General features: G+C 37.0%; 1 protein-coding gene across 5 annotated transcripts in view; it reads right to left on the reverse strand.

The window, feature by feature from the left end:
- Positions 1–24,748, reverse strand: part of CNOT4 (CCR4-NOT transcription complex subunit 4) — a 76,789-nt gene that overhangs the window by 19,974 nt on the left and 32,067 nt on the right. For 3 of the 5 annotated variants that reach the window (XM_088055581.1, XM_005519465.3, XM_014249067.2), the window contains exons 2-9: positions 23,858–24,101; positions 16,239–16,436; positions 13,430–13,516; positions 12,800–12,901; positions 11,944–12,069; positions 7,211–7,335; positions 3,001–3,156; positions 399–456 (exon numbers count right to left, since the gene is read on the reverse strand). In XM_088055581.1, the coding sequence (XP_087911707.1) occupies positions 399–456; positions 3,001–3,156; positions 7,211–7,335; positions 11,944–12,069; positions 12,800–12,901; positions 13,430–13,516; positions 16,239–16,436; positions 23,858–24,031 (1,026 nt within the window). In that variant the 5' untranslated portion in view covers positions 24,032–24,101. The remainder of the gene's footprint in view (positions 1–398; positions 457–3,000; positions 3,157–7,210; positions 7,336–11,943; positions 12,070–12,799; positions 12,902–13,429; positions 13,517–16,238; positions 16,437–23,857; positions 24,102–24,748) is intronic. The other 2 variants (XM_014249066.2, XM_014249064.2) reach the window with 1 other exon arrangement.

The raw sequence follows: 24,748 nt of genomic DNA on the forward strand, positions 1-24,748 counted from the left end.
TTCTTCATTAACTCAGATGAAAAGTTTCCTCAAAACTTCTGGCCACAATTAGGTTTGTTAATATATAGATCAGCACAAGGTCAAACAAAAAATCAACTTAGCAATAGCATTTCTAAATTTTGTTTAAAATCATCACAGAATCAACTAGAGTAGAAAAAAACCTTTGAAATCATGACCTATGACTAAACACAACCTTGTCAGACAGACCTTGGCACTAAGTGCCACATCCAGTCTTTTCTTAAACACCTCCAGATATGGAGACTTCACTACCTCCCGGACAGCCCATCCCAATGCCCAATTATGATACACTTCAGAAAATGCTTGCTTCTCCAGCTGAAAGTTGCACTAAATCCTCAAATTCACTTGCTACTTTCAGAGCACTTATCTTTGTGCCTTACCTGCTGAGAGCTGTCACCATTTCCTATACTGAGGGAATCTGAAGGTTTATCGATAGGGCTGCAAAAGTGGGAGGGAAAAAGACAGTAAGAGACCCAAGTACTTAACATGAAAAATCAACATTTGCTTTTGTAGTGGAAGAAAAGCCTTAAAATAAAGACAAAAATTAAGAAGTAGGAATTAAGAAGGAAAAAAGTACACTTATTTTTTATGAGACTGCTATTTTAATCATAAGCATTCCAATCATTTGTCATATTCTGTAATACTTTTCACCATTCTCTGTTCTGTTTGCTGACCACCTAAAGGAACAAAAGTTTTGAACATGTTCATAACAACTCTATGCCATACAAAACCCCAGAACCCTATACTATGACAGCATTCTGTAACAGTCAGTTCCATCTATTTTACTACTGTAAAGAAACTTCAAAAGATTTATTTTCCAAACTTTTCAGTTTCTGTACAAATCCTAAATAAATCTGGGAGAGATAAAACATTAAATTAACATTTTAGTCTTGGTGGCAAGTTAAGCTTCCCACCAGCCTTTAAGATTTTAACTGGCAAATATTAGTCCCAAGTTAAAAAAAATGACGTTTGAGATGACAGAAGGGGGGAAAAAACACAGCATAAAAATCTGCCAAAAATGAGAATAAAATACTGCAAAAAAACACCTCAGAAAGCCATTCTCTGTAAATTATTGTGACTTGGCTGAAATGGCCCATCTCAGGTTTCAAGAATCTTATGGGCATTTGTGAGTTGCCTCAATCATGCTAAACACAGAACTAATGAAATGGCATTATTGAAGCTCACACTAAAATCTTTGCTTTGCAACTTCAAGGTACTCTCATTTTCATCTACCAATAAGAAAAGATGCAGAAGCATTAGGCTGCACAGGCCAGTACACAGATTTTACAAACAAGCATCAGAAGTAAGAACATGAACTTCAGTTCCACAAAGAGGCCACAATATGATACAAGGCAAATTATAATCATGATGTTGAAAGATGTATGTGACAATTTTCTTTTAACTGGGTGCAGACTTCAGATTCTAGATACACCTTGGTTTTGAACAGCCCCTGCTGCTGCAAAATTTAATTACTGCATATAGCCATAAAATAAGATCCGTTCATAAGATTTGCTCCACTTGCAATTTTTCCTCACCCCAAAATGACTAACTGAAACCCAGCAAAATTACTTCTCCACTCTAAAAGAAACTGTGTAAGAGTAATCATCAATACAATTTTTTTGTGAAAAAAGAGCACTGATTCAGTATCTCAAACAGATAAATTAAGCTGAAATATTTATGACTATAAAAGAAAAATCACTGTATTATTCCAGTGAAGATTTACAACTACTTAGTGATCCAACAGTGTGAATAAATCTCTTCCATTTGAAACATACTGCTTTTGGTTAGTAATTTCTAAATACCTATAGCACAGAAGTTTGCTGTAGACTTCATTACACAATCAGTTCTGATTGAAGAGCTGATATTCCAGTTAAATTCTTTTCCTACAGGGCTAACAGTCACAATACTGCAGTTTAAAAAGGTATGAGCAAGACAACTTTTATTGACAATCTAAATGATGAAAACATTTATTATACTTGAACCTGCCTAAGGAGTCTTTATTTGAAAGACAGAGTTCCAGCCCTCAAGAATGACTAAGGCTCATTATCTATTGACTACAATAATTTTATTTACATTAAATACATTCTTTTAAAAAAAAAGAACTGCACATCACTACTGATTTGCAATTCACAGGCTCTCTGATTGCTCCCCAATTGGACTGCTATTTAGCCTAACAAGAAGGTACCACTTTCAACAACACTCTCCATTTTAATGCATTGGTTCAATATTGATTTAAAATGAAGATTGGCTGCCTAATCAGCAGCTTTTTTCCCATCCAACCTCTGAATGAGCCTAACGTTTATTACCTAAAGTGGTCTGTAAAGAACAAACCAGACTACAGACTAAGACTGTAAGTGATGCATAAGGTGGAAGAGGACACCAGTTCTATTAAAGAAGGGCACCAAAAAAGAAAAAAATGTTGTCTGGCAATAAGCGATTATTGTAAGCAGATGAATTACTTCCTCTACACAAAGAAGCCTCAGTTGAATCTGCTGCCCTGTTGTCCCTCTCAGAAGTAATTGGGGAACCCTTTCCTCTGTGCCATGCTTCTAGAACACAGTACTGGAAGGAAATGACAGGTATTTTAGCCCTAACATTTAACTTCCCTCTACTGAGGCTTTTCCAAGTGACAAGCCTCCTGATGTACAGCAAATAGCATGTAAGTTTTGTGGAAGCTTCTGTACAGAAAAAAGGAAGGGCTCAGCTCTGACTGGGACTTGCAGCTGTACAAGCTGTTGATCCCCTGATTTTTCTGTTCCACTCAGCCATTAACTGTAGTGCCACTTAGAAACTTCATGTTTGACTCCTGCAGAGTCTGCCAATCAGTGTTTTGAACATGGGCTACACTAAGCCCAGCTTTTTGTGACCTGATCAAGGTTTGTATCCAGCTCTCCATCCAGAGAGACTGAAGAATCATTCCCTCCACACCAATCAGTGAGAGAGAAAGCAAGCTATCTGAAGTATAAAAGGCAGCGCAATTACCCGAAATCTGAGTCTGCACCATCTGGAGTCATGTGTTCTGGGTCTGTGCCATTTTCTAATATAGGAGGCGTTTTCCTGTGTTCCATTGTTAAACCGTTGGCTGATTTACTTGAACTCTGTAATGATGGCCAGGCATCTTTGTTATTACTGTTGGGTCTGGAAAAAGGCAAGAGTAAAATAAAATAAAAAAAAAAATAGAAGAGTTCAAGTTATGAAGAAAGTGTTTTAAAAATTGTAAACACTGGGGAAATAAATCCTTGTGCCAGACAATCCATAAGAATAGATTTATCTGGATATTATTTTTCAGATTTAAATGGTGATGACTTAAAAAAAATAATTAGTGGGATAGGCAGGGTAGAGAGAAAACCAGAGGTAATTCTGTTTTCTTTCCTGAATAGATAGCTGCTTAGCTAGTCCTAAAGTCCAAACTTGCCCATTTGAGGGAGAGTAAAAAAAGGTAAATAAAAATTAAAAACGCCATCAATAGTTCAAGTGTCCAGACCTCTGCATACCTCATTTAGAATTACTTTCTATAGCCCAGAACTATTTTTAAGTTCTTTAAGTCATGAGCTAAGTCATTCTTTTTTTAATGCATGTTTTATACTCCAGGTTCTATCAAGCCTGGCCACAACAGATGAAGTTTTATGTTTTACATCTACACAGGAGTCCACAGCTTCACTAACAGACCATGAGATCAGCCAGACCAACACATTGTTCAAGTTACTGCTCCCCTCATTTCTAGTTTAAAGCCATAATTACTTCCCTTTTATAAAGTAATATTAAATTTAATTTTAGAGTGCACATCAAAACTGAAAAAAGTTCAAGAGAGGACTCAAAGCCCAAGATTTTGTTGTAAATAGTTACATTCTGTACAAATTTAAGCAAAATGGAATACAGTCTATAACCAAACAGATTCAAATACAGTGTTGTCTGCTAACCCTGCAATCTTATTATAGAAGATCTGCTTTTGTGTTCTGAAGTTCTTCTACGTTACCTGTAGCTTTTTATTTGCTTCTATTAAGAGAAGTTTTAGTGTCCAAGACCTGTCTTCCTAAGGAAGCAGCTTTCACCAATAAAGCTTTTTAACATATGTCCTTCCTGCTGTTCCCCTATGTTAGTATGTTCCTATTACATGGTCCAACACTTACTCTGCATCTTTAGGTCAATTTTCTAACTTCACAGTCACAATCTGGAAATTTCGGTAACTGCTTATAGCAACACAAACGTTTCCTAGTTCAGTTCAGATAAAATTTGTAGCTCCACTCAAATCTCAGTATTTTAAGGTTTGTTATTCTGTATCCATCTTTTCTCAACTACCTATACAATATGTACATAGATGGGTACTTGACTGATTTACTGATCTCATCTTGGCTTTGCACACATTTGGATTAAGTTAGAGCTGGTGAGTTGATTAGATACAGAACATCAGGGAAATGAAGAGACAGCAGCAGCATATCTGTCATTTAATAGTCTCACTTGTACAAAAATGAACTGAAATCCAGATATATCAAAACTGTCATTCCATTAACAGATTTGTTATAAATATCTAAATTTATGTTCATTACACAGCAAAGCCATCTCTATAGCAAAACCGACTTTAAAATGCCAGTTAAAAGTCAGTTTTGCATCCAAGGAGAAAGGGAAAGAGAAACAAATTAGTTTATGTTTTCAGGTGGGGGGTTTTGAGTTTGTGGGGTGGGTTTTTTTTGTTTCAGTTACGTTCAGGCTGCATGTCTCTGAAGGGGTGTTCTCTAAAAGATCAGCACATGCTTAATAATTGGCTCTTCTTGTAGCATAAGAAAAGTTAGTTTTCTTTCAATTTCTGAAGAAACTTTCAGTTCTTCAGAAAAACGTCATCAAGAAAATAAAAAAAGCTTGATCCATTTTAAATGTGGAATATAACTCCAATTTTAAAAGAACATAGTCACCATGATTATCAAGTAACATACTAAGAGATGAGTACACAAACTGGCCCTAGGGGATTTTAAGAGTTGCCTTCAGCAAGAATAAAAGGTCTGCAAGTAGGACCTTTCAAATTAAAACAATTGTAGAAAAACACCAGAGTTTAACAAACTGTTTTCTACTACTGGGTATTTCTAATTAAGCACCTACTACTTAGAACTCAACTTCTGTTCCATTCCATTATGAAACAGATATTCTGCACCCCAGAAACACAAGAAGCATTTCAGACTTGCCAGAAGTTGTGACAAACTGCTAAAAATATGAATATTGTATCAATGAATCCTATGAAAAAAATCTTAGAAGAACCCAGATGGGTAGAAACTGTGAAAGAACAATGTGCATTCACTGGTGTAAAAGCTACATTTTGTACTGATGAGATGGGTCTTGATGAAACATGTCAAAATCCCAGCTGCAAGAAATGCACTTTTCAACCCTAAAGGTGGTACCTAGGCATTAACAAAGAACAGAGTCCAAGCTGTGATTAAGCTGTTCAGCTGACAAGAGAAATTACCTCCAAAAATTACCACTTGCTGCCGTTACAGTAACGTGCCATTTTTTCCGTAAGTGTTAAATGTTAGCACCACAGACTGGCCAAGCTCCAACTCCTAATTGCTTCTGGAAGGCTTAAAAGTTTGGTGCAGTTTCAGATAGCGCATTCTTCCCGCACTGGTATAATTTGTTTGCTAGGATCTAATAAGGTTTCAAATTAAAATTAGTTCAAATTTCAAACATAAAATAATCAATACCAAATTCAAGAAGTGGTGTATCTGTTTTGCTTGCTGTACTTTACCTTTGCAGTCAATATTGAACCAGTGCCTGAGAAATAAGAAGCAACTCTGTCCTTAAGAAAAAAAGATCCCTCTGGAAGCCCTGGCCACTTGCAGTCAAAGTGCATATGAAACTGCCTCCAGAAATTCAAGAAAATAGTCCCAGTATACCAGCTGGAATACCAGTTCTCAGAATTGTATTCTGCTCATTCAAGATACATTGACAGTATTTTAGATACAGAACCCACTTTCTCGCTTAGAGGGCTGTGCAGTGATGCTGCCACTGGCAAACTACTGTCTGAAAAATTCCATAGTGCATGAACTGGCACACAACACAAACCCTGAATACAAGGCCAAGGTACATATGAAGTGCAATCTAACTTTCACGTTTTGCTCTGCCCATCTCCTTTATCAAACTCCTACAAAAAGGAGTGGAAGAAATTGTAAACAGTTTTTATTTCTTTATCTTAAATATGACATTTGAATGAATAATTAAGGACTGGTAACCACAGACTTTCATTTATCTTTGTGTGACTATATACTCATATGGATAGAAACATTTTCACAACTTATTGAACAAACTACCTCAACAGAACATTATTTTAGCAAGCCATAGTAAGTGATATCTGCAATTACAATATAGTAAAGAATATATGGACAGCACCATAAATTATGATGTAAAAAACCGTATTAAGGTCATGAGGTTTCTCAGTAATAAAAATACAGACTGCATTTATAATGACACCATACCAAGAAGTAGACATCTGGTCTTTAAAAAATATGTTTGGTTTTGCAAATATAAAATACAAGGTCTTCTTTCAGAAGACCACCTTCCAAACTACCGATTCAAATGTAGAAACATGTTTCATTCCTAAGACACACACTGTTTTGGAACAAAGTGGTGCATGTGTCCTGGTTCCAGCCAGGACAGTGTTAATTGTTGCACTGGACAGGAAGGGGCATGGCAAGGACAAAGAGGTATCAATTCTATACCACCTTAAGTAATTTTCTGGGGACTGGGGAAGGACTCTCTAATGGGTCAGCATAGCCTAGCAGAAGAAGTGGTCAGGACTGCTGGGGGATCACCCTTCATTGTGGGGTGAGAAATCACTTGTGAATCATTTGACTCTTATACCCAGTGTCGTTTGTACTGTTGCTGTTGCTGTTTGTTTTCTTATTTCACTGCTGTCTCCAGTAAATTGTTTTGATCTTAACCTTCTGTGCCTCCAATTCTCCTCTCCTGCCTGATACAGGGGAGGGCAAGGGGGAGGAGTGTGGAGTGGCTTCAGAGGGAACATTAAATTGGAGAATATCGCTCCTGAACAATATGTCTCTCCACACAGAAAACCTATCAGATTTTATCGTATAATAGGTACTAAAAACAGTAGGCAATTTGGGGAATCAAATAGGAATAAAAATTTCCTTTGGAATAACCAGAAAAAATAACCAGGCAGTCCAGCATCAGTACTTATGCATCCTACCTCTGCAGTGCTGTCACTTTGTTCTTATTCTTGTCAACTGTACCCGTAGATAATTGGAGAAAGTTGGGGTTTAGTTTGTATAATTCTTGCAGTAGTTTCTGTTCGTATTCCTGGTGCTTACCCGCCTAAGGAAAGAGAAACCCACAATGAATGAATAGTGGTTTAATATATATATTTATAGTTACAAATTTTTATATATATATATTTAATATGCCCATGTATATATATATGGTATGTCCCAAAGCTTAGTAATTTAGCATTTACAACTTATCAGATCACCCTGTCAAACTCAAAACAGTGCTTCCCACTCTCAGTATAGATGTAATCTCAATGGCTCTAAAACTTGTGTAGAAATCATTTGGATGTACCTACCTATTTATAATTTTTTGAGACCTCTAAAGCAGAAAAGCACCTATAACCCTATTATAACTTGGTCCTCAGTTCTAATCAAGAGCTTCACAAATACACCATTAGAAACAACAAACATATCTCTGATATCTCTGAAGGCAGTCTGCATTTCATATTTCAACCATACTATGCTTTTCAGCAATGGGAAGGAACAAAAAGTTCCTTTTAAACAAGAAGTTCTTCCAAAATGAAAGTAATTTTATATTGGCTTAATAAAACAGCTGAGGTGTATGACATGACAAGCAGTATATTCTGAGCAATAACTCATTCTTTTTAATAACTAAAAAATTGAAATATTCTTTCAGCTAATTAAATTGATTGAGAACAACTTCTTGCTTTCAGAAATTGTGGCGGTCCAATCCAACTCCAGAGTACTAGAATTTGGCAAATGAAGGAAAAGAGTATTTTTCAGTCTAGCTTGCAGATAACATTGTGGCTTAATTTATAAAAAAAGCCCTGCAAGATCTACTCCTACCCCCAACATTGAAGGTAACATCTGAAATTCAAGATGAGGATTCATAGCTTTTGTAGGCTGTTATGACACTCCAACCTAAGAATTACTACTTGCAAGTTAAGTATTATGAGTTGAATCAAGATACAAAATAAAACGGTGAATTTGAAGTTGTCAATAGCTTTTCTCTACAGTTTCCAAATACTAGAAGATGTCTAGCAAAGGAAATAAGTGCCAAGATTTATGGTCCGGTCTTCTAAATCTTGAATCTGAAACACCAAATTTATTATCTATCACATCTTCATTATTGATTTAGAAGCTCTCACACTACTTGTACACACAAAATTTCACTTTTTTCTTACATTAATTAATTCCTTAAGGTTTTGTTGGAACAAGAATGGAATTAGTGCACAGGCAATGTGGACACACCCCTAGAAAAATTTTACAACCTGAAAGAAAAATGTAACTTGTTTCCTCAAGAAAATATTATACATGAATAGACAAATACAAAAAAATAGTACTGCTGATAAACTACAATCCCTTATGCGTACCTGTAGAAGGCCAACTGCATATCTCACTGGAATACTTCAGGTCAAACCCTATTAATGCCTCCATTATTTTCCTATTAAATTCTCCAGTTCTCCATTGCTGTTTGATTCTGAACATGTCCTTATGCAGTCAACTTATACCACCTCTCATGAAGGACTGAAACATCTGGTGTATGCATCATCTTACTCACTCTGTCAGTGTCTACACCCAAGTTGCTACCTGTAGTAGGAAAAAAGTGTGGTTCTACAGTATGGCTCACCTAAATGCAAACCTTGAGATATTCTGCACCCTGGAAATGCTTCTTTCACCATCCAACTACGACTGTAGCAACTAGGTTGATGCACAGATTTGCACAAGTAATGATTTTCAAACATTAAGCAGCTAAGTAAGAAGAAACCTCTCTGGATCTTTCAACTTGCTTCTGAAACCAAAGACTGAATATCATGGCCAGGTACATCGAGGTCAGTCTTAAGTTCATTTACTTGCCACACAAATGCAAGAAAGCAACAAGATTAAAATCCTATAAGGGAGCTTGCAATAATTGTGTTTTATTTGTAACAGACAAACCAGAGGCCAAACTTGGCATCTCAACCCACCTTGAATTCCCAGTTTCACTTTCTGAGACTTCCTTGAGTTCTATTAATTCTTTTTAGTTTGCCACAACATTTAGATCTATTAATCATTTAACCTAGAATGCAAATTCATCCACTGACAATATTTTTTAAAATACAGAGTCAAAGTCTGCAACCATGAACATTCAATCTCATTAAATGGACCTGGAAATTCACTGACACTAACCCTATTGCAGGAAAGCTGGCACACAAAGAACAATGTACCTATTTGCATAATTTTCAATTACATTTAAGAAAGCAATGAGAAATCCAAAAAAAGTTTAAGCAATATAACAAGGAACAGGGAAGGAAGATTCATGTAAGTCACCAAGATGATGTAAAATCTACTCAAGACTTGTGAAAAAACTCATACACGAAAATTAAATCCCAACCAAGGTATGTAGCCTATCAATTTTAACTAGCAGTCAAGCCAGAGGACTGACAGTTTGCCACTGACTTCTCTGAAAAGGGCTGCAGAAAAGATTCTGTGAACTACAGCTGCTAAGTAAACCTCCATCCTTCCAAAGATTACAGGGTAGCAATAATAATAATGGTAACAATTTTTAACAATAGAAATTCATGGATAAACACAAAGCACCGGGGTTGAATCTCGAGTATCTTTTGTAAAGGGAAACTCTGCTTCACTAACATCAATTCTTTATAGAGTCAATAAGCATAAATAGACTCCACAAAATTTTAAAAGAAGCTATTTATTAATCTGCCATGGAAGAGAGTTTGAAGATAGTTCAAAGTATAACTTTAAGGGTGCAGAAGCAAGCAATGAGAACTGATGACTAGCACCAGTTCTATGCAACACCATCAGCATGCACAAGGAAAGACTGAGGACCAAGTTCTTTGCTGACAATAATATGGTTTTTGGGTAATAAACTGCCACGTTGTTAATAAGGAGCTCCAAAATAATCCCAGAGAAATAGGTGAACAAGCAAATGGTGGAAAATAAGCTTCAACATGGACATGTCAGACGACATAAGAAGAAAAAAGCAGTCTAGACGATAGTAACCCACTCCTTATCTGTGAACTGGCTGTTATGGCTCAGAAAAAAGACGCTGAGGTTACTGCCAGCAGACCTCTGAAACTGTTAGTTGATTATGGACTAGCCACAAATAATGTGCTGGCCATCACTAAGAAGGCCACTTCAAATAAACTAGAACAAAATGAAAAAAAGCACATATTGCACAACATACAACACATTGAGAACCGATAAATGAAACTTGGCTTCCCTCGTATCACGCATCTGAGCTCTGCATCTCAAGGAGGACGCAGCTAGAAAATATAGAGAAGGGCAACATATTGCCGCAGAAATGGAGCAACTGCTTTAAAAAGAAGTTTAAAAGGCCAGAAACTATGATTTGGAGAGAAAGCCAGGAGAGACTAGATCAAGCTTTGCCACCTTACAAAGGCAATGAATAAAGTAAGGGGTTTTGCTTTAAGCAAGCACTACAAAGCTAAGATTAAGGCACACTTAACAAAACTAACTGGTTAGCATTTTAACACATGCAAAAGAAAGCACTTGACAAAAGAGCTAGTGAATTTCTGGGGCTTTCTGCCACAGAAGACTAAGGGGTTGGCAGTATCGACAGGTTCAAAATGGATTAAATGAATTCATGGCTGACAGGCTTATAAAAAATTAAAAAGACTAGACAGGAACATATCGTCAAACACGTATATGTAACGGATCTAGATGGTGGGAGAAATACAGGGAAACAAACAGGGAAAGTGGCCTGGTTTGCAACTTGTCCTTGAATTTCTCCTTCTATTGCAGTTAACTACTGAAATCCTCAGAAATAATTTGTAGAAAGCATTTAGTAATAGAAAGTAATAGATATGGGTGTTCTTTATTCTCTGACTTACATCAACCTAACACAAAAATTCTACTAGAACAACATTTGTACTGGCACTGAGAGTGGGGACCCTCTGCTTCATGGACAGACCACATGCAAAAATTGCAGCATGGATGCAAGGCTGGCATACTTGAGTTTAAAAGCTTTACCATACCTCCTGTAGAAGGAGGGAGGCAGACCAAAAGACCTCAGAAATGCATCCCATTTGAGACAGTAAAGCTATCCATTTACTTGGTTCCCTACCCTAGACAATAAGCATTTTGATGTTGAGATAGTAAAAAAAAATAAATCCCAGCATCGTTTCTCATGTGCTATTTTTCTCATGTACATGTTTCTCACATAACTATAGTTACCCTCAACGTTTTATTTGCAAATGGTTTCTAAACGCTTCACAGGCTGGAAGAGCTATCGGGGTTCAGACAGCATGGTCAGTCACAAGCACAAGAGTCAATCCTTGATAACTGTCCACACACACCAATTTTACAGTAAAACCCAGATCTGCACTGACTTTGTTCACAGAAATCTAAAATGACACTACCTTAGTTTTTTTTACTAGTATGAAAAAAGGGAAAGTAGTTAGCTCAGGTTGTTTGAATTCTCGGCTAAGAGTTTATCTCCATCTTTTTGGATCCATCTTTTTCACCTCCATCTTATCTCCATCTCATACTTTAAAAACAGCATACAATGAAAAAAATTGAACTAAATGTTCTTTGCAATATCCTACTGGTTAATCACCTTCCAAATTTCATCGCTGCCATAACATTCAGCAAACAAATTACACATATTAGACTAAATCATAGACATTAAGACATACATGCCACATTTCATGTGTTTCCCATTCACTACACTTACCTGCATTTCTTCTTTTGTGAAACTGGCTGCTTCATCACCTAGTTCATGTAGATACATGCAGTCTGGTTTTGGACACTGCATATTTTTTAGAAAATAACTGCAATATTTTGTTGTACCTAATGATGCCTGAAGGAAAAAAAAATAAAGTACTGGAGGTTAAGAGTGCCTTTAACCATATAAGACAAAAAAAAAGTTATATTTAAAAAAATTACCTCAAGATTTGAAATTCCATCATAATGCATTTTTGATGCAGATGGAATAAAAAGTCCATTTGTGAGAGATCTATATATTCTTGGGGATTAGATAATTAGGATGCATTCTTATTTTCACCCAATCCAAATAAATGCCTAAGAGCCTCAGTAAATATCTGCATAATCATAAGGAGGATAAGTGGCAAGGTCAGGAAATTAATACTAACTAGATCTTCTATAGCCACCAATTTGGTCAAACCAGCCTGAGCAGGCACCAAAAGGAAAATTTTCTGATTTCCCAGAGAGCTTTTGAGAGGTGTGGCATATGGACTACAGAAATGTTCTGTAAAAGCAAACAGTGGGTTTTCACACTGTACTATTATGCTATACAACAAAAAAGCCACTGTGAGCACAGGGAGGAGGTAGATATCTTTGACTCAAACTTTGTCTTAAGAAGTCATCTGCTAACCCACCAAAACACTGCCTGCTGGATGTTCACTGAACTTCCATTTTGAGATTAATAGCAGGAAAAGAAGTCAAAAGCCAATGAACTGGACATTCTTGTTCAGCAATACAAGCATACCCATACAAACAAAACTGTATACTAACTCCTGATATTAGTGTTCTAGAACCTATCTGCAAGAACATAAAACTATTACCCCCACCTTAAGTGTTCTGCCGTCTACCACCACATTATTGACACACTGTATGGCTCTGAGGGCATCTTCTGACCGGATGTAGGTTACATATGCGCTGGCACTTGGACCCTAGGAAGAAAACATACACTATTTACTTATTTTTCTTTCCCAGACAGATTTGATCATTAAGTCACCTTTTTAGCTGCTCACTTCATAAACTGGTATATTCAAGGGCTTGACATTTTTAACAAGCAACTGCCAAAAAAGGCAGAAGCCATAAAAACTCATGTGAGTGATGCATAAAGAACGAAGAGGAAATGCATCAGTATGTTGCATGAATGTTCTAAAAATACTTCAAAGGCATCTTATCCCCAAAATACCGATTAGTGACTAAATGCCATATTGCTGCTTCTTTAAAGTTTCTCATCCTGTCTCCCGATTTTCAATCTTTCTACATTGCATTTTGCATCCAGCTTTGAGAGTCTGGTTGGAAAATGCCTCAGTAACTTAACAGTAATTTGATTCTTGCAAGGCCTTTTTTCCTTTTTACACTCTTACCTGTTGCTTAATGAGAAATAGGGAGCCCTAGAGTCACTCTGCACACATGTATTCTCTAAAGGAATTGAAATAAAAAAATTACAAAGACCTCTGACTTACCTGTGAGCCTGCATATGATGTGCTGTTATTAATGACAACTTTATGTATTTTACCAAACTTCCCAAAATATTCTGGTCGTTTCAAAACCTACAAGAAAAGAAAGTTCAAGTGGTGTACTTATAATTCATACAGAGGTGTACTTACTCTTCTGTAAAATTATGCAGCTAAAGCCTTTAACTAATAAAAACCAGGTCTCTTCTAAAAGAAGAGCACAAAGATTTGGATTTGTTTTCCCATATAAAAACATTGTTACTTGGAATACGAAGTATGTTGTCACTGCAGAACTTTAATGACAAATAACCCACATTTCATGTTGTATTTTAAAAAATTCTTTCAGTATTCTGATTACCCAAATCCCACCCTGGCAAAAAATATCCCATTCAGCAGAAAATGTTCCTGTATATATCTGTTTTATAATTTGATTTAAAAAATAAAAATCACATTCATTCTCGTTCCCAAATAACCATACATTTTAAACTTGAATTCAGCTATATTAATTACTAGGTACAAAATGCTGAATCCTGACTGCCATGCCCCACACTCCAAAGAAAAAGGGAATAAACCAATCAGATCAAGATAATCTCAAGTTTTCCAAAGAACAGACTAAGTAAAGGAAAACAATAAAGGAAAATTTCCAAGGACAAAAAAAACCATTTTGGAATCGACATCATGTTGAAATGAATGACTATCACATCTGGAAAGGAGGAAAAATATTCATCTTGCCCTTGCTGGAATCAGTTAGTACTAACACATCGCTTAGGGACCCTGTGCAAAGCAAGATCACCAGCATATTAAACAACTCTGCTGAATTACTATTACCTGTGTACCAATTAAATTGGCAATATATTTGACACATTTATAACAAAAGACTTTTTTTTTCTTCCAATTTCTGTGATGGAAGAAGGTGCAAAAATACTGACTACTAAAGCTAGACAAAATAAGGGCACTTCCGGTTCTAGATAATAACCTGAGAGGTTATAAAGGAAGATCTGTTTCCCCTGCTCTGTCTTCATAGTAGCATTGGACAGTGCAGTTAAACTGTACTGATCCAAAAAGTGAAGTACCCTTTCTCTCTACCCAAGTGAACCTCAATGCCTTCAAGAACTAACAGCATCACACCCGGAACATCCCAAAGAACTACAGGGTGTATTGTATAGAGAACCAGTGATTCACTGATCTCTTCTGACTGCTCTTCACTTGGTCTACATGCCCTCTTGAAACATACTACACTCACCCTCCAGGCTTCATTCCAGAAGAGAGTGACAATCCTAAAGAAACTTCCCTTTTACCCAAGCATACTGCAGATTATACTCCTGGTACAATATGACAGCATAACCTTCACAACTCTAAGAGCATGTCAACAGAAGAGGATCTACCTGTACTACATTATGATCTACAGACCTATTTCCAGAAACAGCACATAGCAGCCAAACTCTCATTCCAAATAATCTCAATTTATGAAGAAGTTTTTTTCTGCTTAAGTAGAAAGCTTGAATGCATTGTATACTTTTTTAACTCATCTCTCCCAGGCTAGGTTTCTTAATCAAGTCACCTTGTGCTATATGCAACATTCAGTAAGTATACATTATTTTCTGGTATGTCATCAAGAATACTGCTACCAATACACCTAGTACATCACATCCCCACCCACCAAATAAACCCATTCCTAGTTACTTCAAGTATTCAGTGTAAAATTATATGAGGTTTTAAAATAAATAAATAAACCATATTTACTACTATTTCTTTTAATTACAAATCCTCCATCTGGTCAAATAAACAAAATTTCAATAATAAATTCATATTGCATTTTTCAATGATAAATAGCCCCAAGCCAGTGCTGACAGCTGCTTGCAAATACTTGCTGCTATATTTTAGTACATACTGAAGTGTTATACACCAGTTCAGTTTTAACTTGATTTTTTTCTCTTCCCTTCTTATCCTTCTGTTTTTTCTCCTTCGCTAAAAGCAGCTTTTTACATTTGTTCTTTACCAGTCTACCAAAATACTGACCATACTCTGAGACCTCAGAAACAGCCATTTCTGTTTGAGACTTCTTTAGATAATGTCGTCTGATAAAGTGAATTTAATCTGGCACTGTAATTTTGAAGACATCTACCTTATCCTGTAGTATGTTTCCTCCATATTCTAATTAAAGATACTTCCGTGCATTAGCACTTACTCCATTGGCTACCTGCAGCTACAACTGATGATGGAAGTAAATAAAGCATTTTAAACATAATCAGTTTTCTCAAATGAAAACCTTATTTTTGATGATGTAGAGTTGTAAGTGAACTTTTTCCAGGGTCTTCCTCTTACTAACTTTTTCCCCACAACTTAAGGACAATCCTTATCTTAGTATATACTTCCAAGTGTTGGCTTTTTTATTCTGTCCCTACAGGTTTGTTGATACTATATATCAATCCTTTGTAATCCAACCAAGCTCCCATTTTAGAATTGGTGATTCATGACATAGCTGTGTAGTGCCAGCAGATCCAGCCTAGGAAAATGAGTACCTGAGAAGTCCTTATGCTTATTTTTAGCTTAAAACCAAACTCCTGTTATTAAACAAAGAACGACTTCCCCCCACCCCAAAAAAAACATGGAACATCTGTACTCCCTAAAACAGAGACAAACACTTATTGAGGTTAATTATGGAGAAGGAAGCTAAGGTCCCTTAAGAGGAGGGGGCCTCATGGCAGCAAACCTTTTCAACACTGCTTCATTTTGTACCCTTCAGGGAGACACAAGGGTATTTCAATGTTTCATGGCAGCAAGTTAAAAGCAAGATCTGCAAGTGTGGACTACTCACCTCTGGATCTGCTAGGCGTTGAGATAGCCCTACCACGAAGACAAGGTTCTTCTGTACAACCCGTACACTGGCCAAATGTTTGCGATTCTCTGATATCTTCTGTTTCCTCTCATTTTGTTTCTGTTTCTTTTCATTTTTTATCCTCTGCAGCTCTTCCTGGGAGAGTGGTTTGTACACTGCTGGATCTTCTGGATATGGCTAAACATAACAAACAGCATTAAAAACCAACCCATATAAGAAACAACACCTTTGAAAAACCATTAATCGCCATGTATTAATGCAAAAATTTATTTTTTATACTAATCTGATTATTATGGCAACCCACATTATAGAGGCATATTTAGTCCTCTGGGAAAGGTAAACATCTTGCTTATTTTCATGGAATTCTTCTATTTATAGACATAATATTGATTTGGGCAACAACCACATTCTAACCAAGCTGCTTAGTCAATTTGGTAACATTACAAGCAGCTGCAACACGACAGCCAACACACTGTGTTATAAATTTCACTAACAAGAGCTTCATGTAAGTAGGATGAAAGCATGTACTTTGTATGTATTGTCTGATACAGATCCAGGTACTTAAATGTACTCAAGACTGAGATAAGAAATCAAAATACAAATGTAGTTTCAGTGGTCCACTACGTTCAAGACAGTAACACCATGATACTACTCAAACTTTACATGGTTAATTTCTAGACAGATTTCAACACAATTAATGCATGCTGACTTGACAGTATTCTTGCCATGCTTATGTATCAGCTTGAAATTTGGTCTCTCCCTCCTACAGGTAACTTCTCAAACACAGATATAAGACTGTATATTTAATCTCAAAAGTATATAACAGAAGTACAAGTATCTGCGGAGTTACCTAGAAGGACTGCTCTATTCATGCTATAAAGGCACTGTTTAAGCTGGGTCTTGCAGACTACAGTGCACTGTTCTCTGCCCTAGATTACTCCGCAAAGCAGCCCCACATTCCTTACCTGTCCCAGTTTTTTCAGACTGAAAAGTCAGATTTCACACTGCACACAGAAAGCAATGCTAAGCACAAAAACAAGCCAGCAAAACATATCTCAAACAAAAAGAAGAATTTCTAAACATTAAGAAGTAAAAAATGAGAAGAACACAGAAAATGTGAATTAAGACAAAGACAGAAGCTAAGCTCAAGCTCACCAGTATGCTGAGCTAAGGTCCTTGCTTGTACTACCGTAACCAAAGGTTTCAGTGTCAAAGTCCAACAAAAAAGTATTTAACTTTTTCCTGACTGTCCTGTGTTAATGACAAGAGTACAAAACTAGTTGTCATACTAAATAACCTGAGAAAAAACTACAGCAGATGAAAATGCTTAGGTTAAAAGCATATCTTCCTCATAGCTGCATAATGATACTCAAAGAGCCACCACGTGCTCAGACTTGATAATCTCCTGAGTACATCCCCAAACAAATCAAGATCCATTTTTCAGTTTAAAGTTCAGCATCGTTACGCTGCAAGTGAGGTATCTTCTGAAAATATGCTACAGTTTACTTGAGCAGATGGCATCTCACAATCAAACATCAAGTCCTCCAGAACATGTTTTAGTATCACAAGGGAATTTAAATGTGTAAGATACTTTAGCAGTAGCCAAAGATGTCCTTAACATGAAAACATAACAAGGACTCAAGTTACCCTTGAACAGTCAAAACCATAACATTTCTCAAAAAGATGTATTTCTCAGAGTTAACACTGAATATGACATACAGATTTTAGAATGTACTCAAAGAACACCAATGACCAGCTACTAAGGTCACTGGAGATTTGCTATAGCCAATTATTATCTCATATTTTAACAGATCTACATACGAGGGCTTCTGAGAGGCAGAATAATTTTACACTTAATGAGCTTCTCAAAATCTGTATTAGTCAATCATGTAAACTAAACAATAAAAATGTTTGGTTTTTATAGGAAAGAAAGACTAGTAAGGGAAAAGAGTGAGTTAATTCAGTGAGTTAGGTAGGAATGGGAAGAAAAGTGCACCAGTAAAACAGATACAGTTCCAAATATATGGCTTGCCCTACATCAAATGATGTCCTATCATATCTACAATCCATTCTTTCAAACATTAATTCCCACTCCACATCCCATACAACACAAGGAAAAACTTGCAAGAGTGCTGCTCTCTGGTACTGTGCAAGAAATGCATTAATGGCTTTCAGTAGGTTCAGTAAGGCTCCTGAAGGTCCAAGGAAACTACAGCAAACTGCCAAAATTCATCAGCTTCTTCCTTGCCAAGCAGAGCCACATTCAGAGCATATTCTCAATTAAGTAGCAAGTCAGACGGGATATTTCCTCTCTGTACAGCTATTTGCTGCTGGACGTCCTGTACATGAATCAGGAAACATCCTGGGTATCTCAAGTATAACCCTGAACAGAACATTTATATGTCCAAACAGTAGTTTGTACTTCTACAGGAAAGCATAAAAACTTCTAGTAGGAACACAACTAGGCAGCAGCTTCAGAATCAGCGGAAGAGAAATTTCTCCATCTCAGCAGAAAGCTTGAGGCTAGCCGAAAAGGCATTTCAATCATTAAGTAGCAGCAGTAATTGATTTGCCACCGTGAACAGCCACACTTGTTTGAGCAATCAAATCTTCCAGAGTTCTCACTAGATACTGTAGATCTCTATTAAATACATGTTTTGTATATATATATCACTCATATGACATGCTTATGATGCTCCCAAGGAATAGAACTAGTTTGATATCCTGATTTGCAGGACCTGTAAATGACACTGCACACATCTCTTGAATCCCAAGAATAACCCAAACACAACTAGGCAGGTAGATGATTTTCCTATCTATTTATCTTGTGTGGCATAATAACAAATTAGGAGATATTGCACATTTAAAGAGGATGGAAGGCAAATCAGCACAGCATCAACATTTCAGAAACTAATTCTAAAAAAATAGTATTAGAAATACTTTTCTTTCAAATAAAGGACAAAATTAAGTCTACAGATAGGAAAATAAATTATTTCGTCTTCAGAGTCATTGCTTCCCACAGTGCTGAAGTTCATGAACTTGGATGATGGTTCAACTACAAACAGGTGTGTGCACTGAAGACTGCTGGAAAAAGTCTCTGAAAGCCAAGCAAGGTGGACTGGCAGCTGGTGTACCTCAGTACTGTCTGGTACATTGTTTACACTGTCTAACTCCACAAATCAGAAGAGAAAGGACTATACACATCAGCAGCTCTCAGGTCTTGCAACAAGGTGGAAATGCTATTGACATGCCCACAGCTTATTGTTTTTTAAACAATACACCTGCTTAACATATTGTCTCTAGTGCCTCAGATGACAAAGGATTTGAGATCCAAACAAAGTAGCTACCACAAGTGTTATCAGCATCGATGTATTTTCAGATGCAAGACATTAGGAGATGTTAACATCATTGATTCACTAAGTTTAGCTGATACCCTTCACTTAAGTTACACCAAAACTTTTCAGAAAAAAACACTGAGGTTCCCCAAACTAGTGTGCCATCATGGAATATGACCAAATTCTCTTTACACTAAGCACAAGGTAGTCCCTACAAGAACTTCAGCAAAAGTTTGAATGTCTCTTTTGAAGTCTTTGTTTCTCTAATCAGAGATGGCCCTTGATGAATTCTCAGTCTTCCTAATTTTGTCTTGTTATTTAAGGTGTGTTTTCTTTCAGACTTTTTCCCCCCATTTCCCAATAGTTGAAAGCTGAGCTGATTTATCAAGCACTTTGCTTTTGTCATTCCCAGATGGGTCACATTCCTTCCACACAATGGATGCACCAACATTTCCCACTTGCTGTCTTGCTACCACCATAGGTCCTGAAACAAGAAATACAAAGGAAGTCAATAAGGTTTATGCACAGCATACACCATTATATTTTAAGAAAGGTGATTTCCTATCTGTTTCAAAATATCAATTATTGCACCAAACTACTCAGTTGTGGGATTAAAAGCATAGGAGGAAACACTGATATTTGGAGACTGCATTAAGTCTAAGTCTTCCTTTTACATAGAAGTAATAGGAGAAACATGGATAAAAACATGCTTAAAGCATGTTAATTTCTTGATCATACACGTCGCAGTATACTATTCCCCTCCACCTCTAACACAAGGAGAAATAAAGGTCACTGAAGTCAAGGAACTGGAGAAAAAGCCAAAGCCACACTACAGGAACAACTGTGTATCAAGTTATATTATTTGGTGGAAGAGCAAAGTCATTATGAACATGAACAAGTTAGGCTTTTTTGTTGCTGGACTTAAAAAGTGCAGGAACTGACACTAAGGGCTGAGAGTGGCATGTTCTAATTAAGCAGTTGAGATGGTATGTATTATTCACATGGCAAACAGGACCTAGACTGGTGAATTTCACAGAAAGGAAAATAGAAATATCATTGCAAAGATAAAAATCACTGGTGTTACAATCACAGCCAGCAAGTCTGCTGACCTGTAATCCAGCTTTTGGCTACAGAGATCTCTTCTGAAGACAGCTTACATTCATTCTAATTTGACTAGTTGGCAGCTATTTCACTCACAGTTAAGAAGGAAGCTTTGCTTAGTATCTTCCGATTGGCTATACCTGGTTCTGAATGGCATCAGGAACCCAAAGCAAGACAGTTCCATTTTTTCAAGATTAGATATTTTTGCAGTTAATGAATTAAATAGAAACAATTTCTGTTTCTCTAGAAATAGATTTTCTTAGTCTATTTCAGAAGATTTGAACAAAGTTTTTAACATGTTAATACTAAGAAGTACCAGTTTCCAACCTTTAATTCACACTAACACCTTACTAAAGCAAATGTTTGTGTAGTACTATTCTTCATAGGAGGAAACTCAAGGCAGACTAAATCAACTGACTGTAAACACATGAACATATTCTGCATGTGCAGATGTCAAGCTATACAACAGTTCAAACATGTAGAAGTACTCTCTCCAAGGTAGAAGAAACCACAAGCTAACATCTTTTCAGTTATAAGTGAATTAAAGAAGCTTAGGAAGATATGCAATGCACAGTTAAGATCTAATGGCATAGGTGGCACTGTAGCATTTAGCCAACCTATTTTATTACAGACTTCTCCAAAATCTCCCCCGAACACTTCAACCAAAACCTCTGGAGAGGGAACTTGTTCACTGCTCCTCTCCATGGATTAGTACTCAATTTACTGGTTAAGTCACACTGCATTCAATAATATTGGCACAAATAGCAGATTTCTATTATCTAATTGTAAACAACATACTTGTCCTTGTTTTAAGATATGTTTATCCGCAGTCCATTTCACAGTAAGTATCCTCCACTGGTATACTCTTTATATTTTTATACTCTTTATATTTTGTATGTTGAAACAGGTGTTTTCTTTTTCGTGGAAGAAGTTTTTTACAGAGAGGGTGATAAAGTACTGGAATAGTCTACCTGGGGAGGTGGTGGAGTCACCATCCCTGGACCCCGGACACAACATCCCTGTGTTTAAAAAGGCCGGATGTGGCACTTGGTGCCATGGTTTAGTTGAGTTGTTAGGGCTGGGTTGAATTCAATGATCTTGAAGGTCTCTTCCAACCTTGTGATTCTGAAACCATTGTACCTACTATGAACATTCCTGCTAAAATTTTGTTGTTTTGCCATGTTCTGTCTGTGCTTCAGCACTTTAAGTGGCCACAATCAATGCAGACCATAGTAGTTATGAATAGAAAAATGCTCAGATCTTTTCCCAGAAGCCTTATGCACAGACAGGAACTACTGAGACACACTGAACACAAATATACATACCTGGTTCCTTCCGTCCACCACCCTTCAAAAGATGGCTTCTTCACTTATTTAATGCTGCAACTCTATAGCTCAAGATGATTTATTTCCAAGATTCTGGCATGGTCTCTGGAACACAAATGTCTTTGTCTATGCCACGGAAGAAATGTCCTCCTCAGCCAGCCTTCTTCATGCCAACCTCTTACAATCCAGCCATATAGCTCCAAATCCACTCAAGAGTATCTTGCAGTCCATGGATGTAGAATGTATCAACATAATCCTGGTCCATTACAAATTATGATGTCGTCTCCTTTCTCTCCAGGAATGGCAAATGTTTCATTCCAATGGTAGTACTTATTCAAGGTTTCCTCATGAAACAGTTTTTCTGCGCAAACTGTATCCAATTAGGCAAAATATTTGCACATCCAATCATAGGGCAGAATATTCCACATTTAAGAGTTCAGCATATTTCAAAGAATTCAGATACCCAAAGACAGGAATACCACACTTGCTTCTGTGATTCTTCAAATACATTTCACAAACTTCCAATAACAAACAGGTAAAAAGTAGTGTAGCAAATCCAGGAAAACGAAGCGACAAGGAAATCTCAAATCTCATGTTGTATCAGAAGAGCAGAATTTTCTTGTACTATGGGAAATTACTATACAGCATGTGTCATCTACAGCAGGTATCCCATGTGGAGAGTGATTTGTGGATCTTCCTTTTAGAACACAGAGCTCAAATACTGCGGCAAATTTGCAGAATTTTTAAACAAACATGTTGCTGTGGGAGAGCCTTCAGGCTTGCAGAGGCATCCCAACACAGGTGAACAGTAACAGCTCTAGTGTAGCCAAAGCCCAAAAGAGCAGCAAGAAAATATGACTGGAAGTGCTTATAAAATACTGTGGCAGTGAATAAAGATAGTGAGACCAAGTAAGATTACTTGGGGTCTGAAAAGGAAGCTGTAACATGAGACAGGAAGACAAGAGAGGCATAAACTAGGGACAGGATCATGATTAAATGGTAGGAGAACAAGAAGACAAAAGTAGCTGCAGCTACAAGAAGAAAAGGACCAGGCAAGAAAGTTACAGACAAGGGAAGTCATTAAAGACAAGAAGATACTGAAAAAGAATTTTATTAAACAGTTAAGGAAATAATGAGTTTAAGAAAAACACTAGAAGGAGAAATAAAATAATACAAACAAAATAACTGGCAACTTAGTGAAGCTGAGGTTTACAGTTGTGGCCAACCAAATCAGCCAGACATCAAGACACAGGGAGATATCAAGTACTACCTTGAAGCATTTGGCAATTAGATCAGAATATTAGACTCTACTTTTTGAATTGCTTCAAAATTTAACACCACTGGGTATTTTCCCAGAGGTTTTATACATTTAGTATCCACTAAAATATGGGTTAAAAGCTCCAGTGCCACAAACAAAACAAGCAGGTGCTTTATAAACTTGCCTCTCAGTGAGCTCTATCAGTTTAGCTGAACCTTAGCTCTCAGCAAACCCTGATGCTGGAATCTGCACTGTTCTTTCTGAGAAGACTTTGTTAATGCATGAGCACCCTAGCTCAAAGAATTTTTATATTTGGCCATTCTCTCAGCATCAGCATGCCTTGTTCCTTATCCACAGCTTCCCCTATCCATCTGGTTCTGAACTTAATAAACCAAGACCAGCTGCTTCATAACAGCTTCAATACATATGCAGACAGAATCTCAAAGATCCAACACCTCGCCCCTGATCTAGGCCATGACTAGACGACTGTTTCCCTCAAGGAAAAGAATGTCTTTGGTACCAACAAAATGCAAGAGCCTTGTGAAATACGCAAGACAAGCTGCTGTTCCAGGGATTTACCTTTCTGCAAGCAGGACAAAGTCCATTCTCATCAGTGCGAATACGATGCCAACAGAAACGACAGATTTGGTAGCCACAGGTGCAAGGGAAGAAATTGATGTCATCAATTTCCAGAGGCTCCATGCAAAGAGGGCATTCCACAGGGTCTTCCTTAGCGTCAGGGCTGCGAGACATCTTTATATGTTCGCAGAGCAGCAAAAGTTTATAATAACTTAATAGACCAAGCAGGTCAGCACTTGAAAGTCTGCAAGAGGAAAAAAAAAAGGAGAAAATATTATTAAAACTGTTGACAACTTTTCTTTCGTACCTTTAAATATTTCAGTTTTTCATCACTTTTCCTCTCCCCACACAAGTTACATACCAAAACACAAGTTTCTGCCATATCAACTTGATTGTTTTTTCCTTCTTAGGAGCCTCACAAATAATACAAAAGATGGTGCTGGTGATGCACCCTCCCCACCTGGACAGGTAAGCACTTTGGCAATTCACTAGCCAGTTTGGGTTTCAAAATGAAGATTGCAAAGAAATCAGTGTACACCATACATTGCTGTATGCTATGCATGTTATAATTATTGCTTTCTTGAAGTGTCCTTTACAAATCCAAAGTCAAATCCTTGAAAGCAGGACTTAATGGTTAAGATCAATTTATTCCCTTGCTCAGAAACTTGGAACAATGAGATTTGCAGTAACATTTAGGTCATCCATTCAGACTTTAGAGTACATTACAGAATTAACAAACAAAAACAAGGAAAGCTTCTTACTCAGGACAATTTGTTTCTTTTGTCTATCTCATTGTTTTGGTCCAGAGACTAATCTGGAGATAAGCATTAGGACTTACTTAGGACTACTTCATTAGCCGTGATTTCTCAGGCATACATCTTTCTACACGTG

Source organism: Pseudopodoces humilis, chromosome 5 (assembly GCF_049639895.1).
Source record: "Pseudopodoces humilis isolate 2021_Gansu_Grassland_sample_001 chromosome 5, ASM4963989v1, whole genome shotgun sequence".
Lineage (NCBI taxonomy): Eukaryota > Metazoa > Chordata > Aves > Passeriformes > Paridae > Pseudopodoces > Pseudopodoces humilis.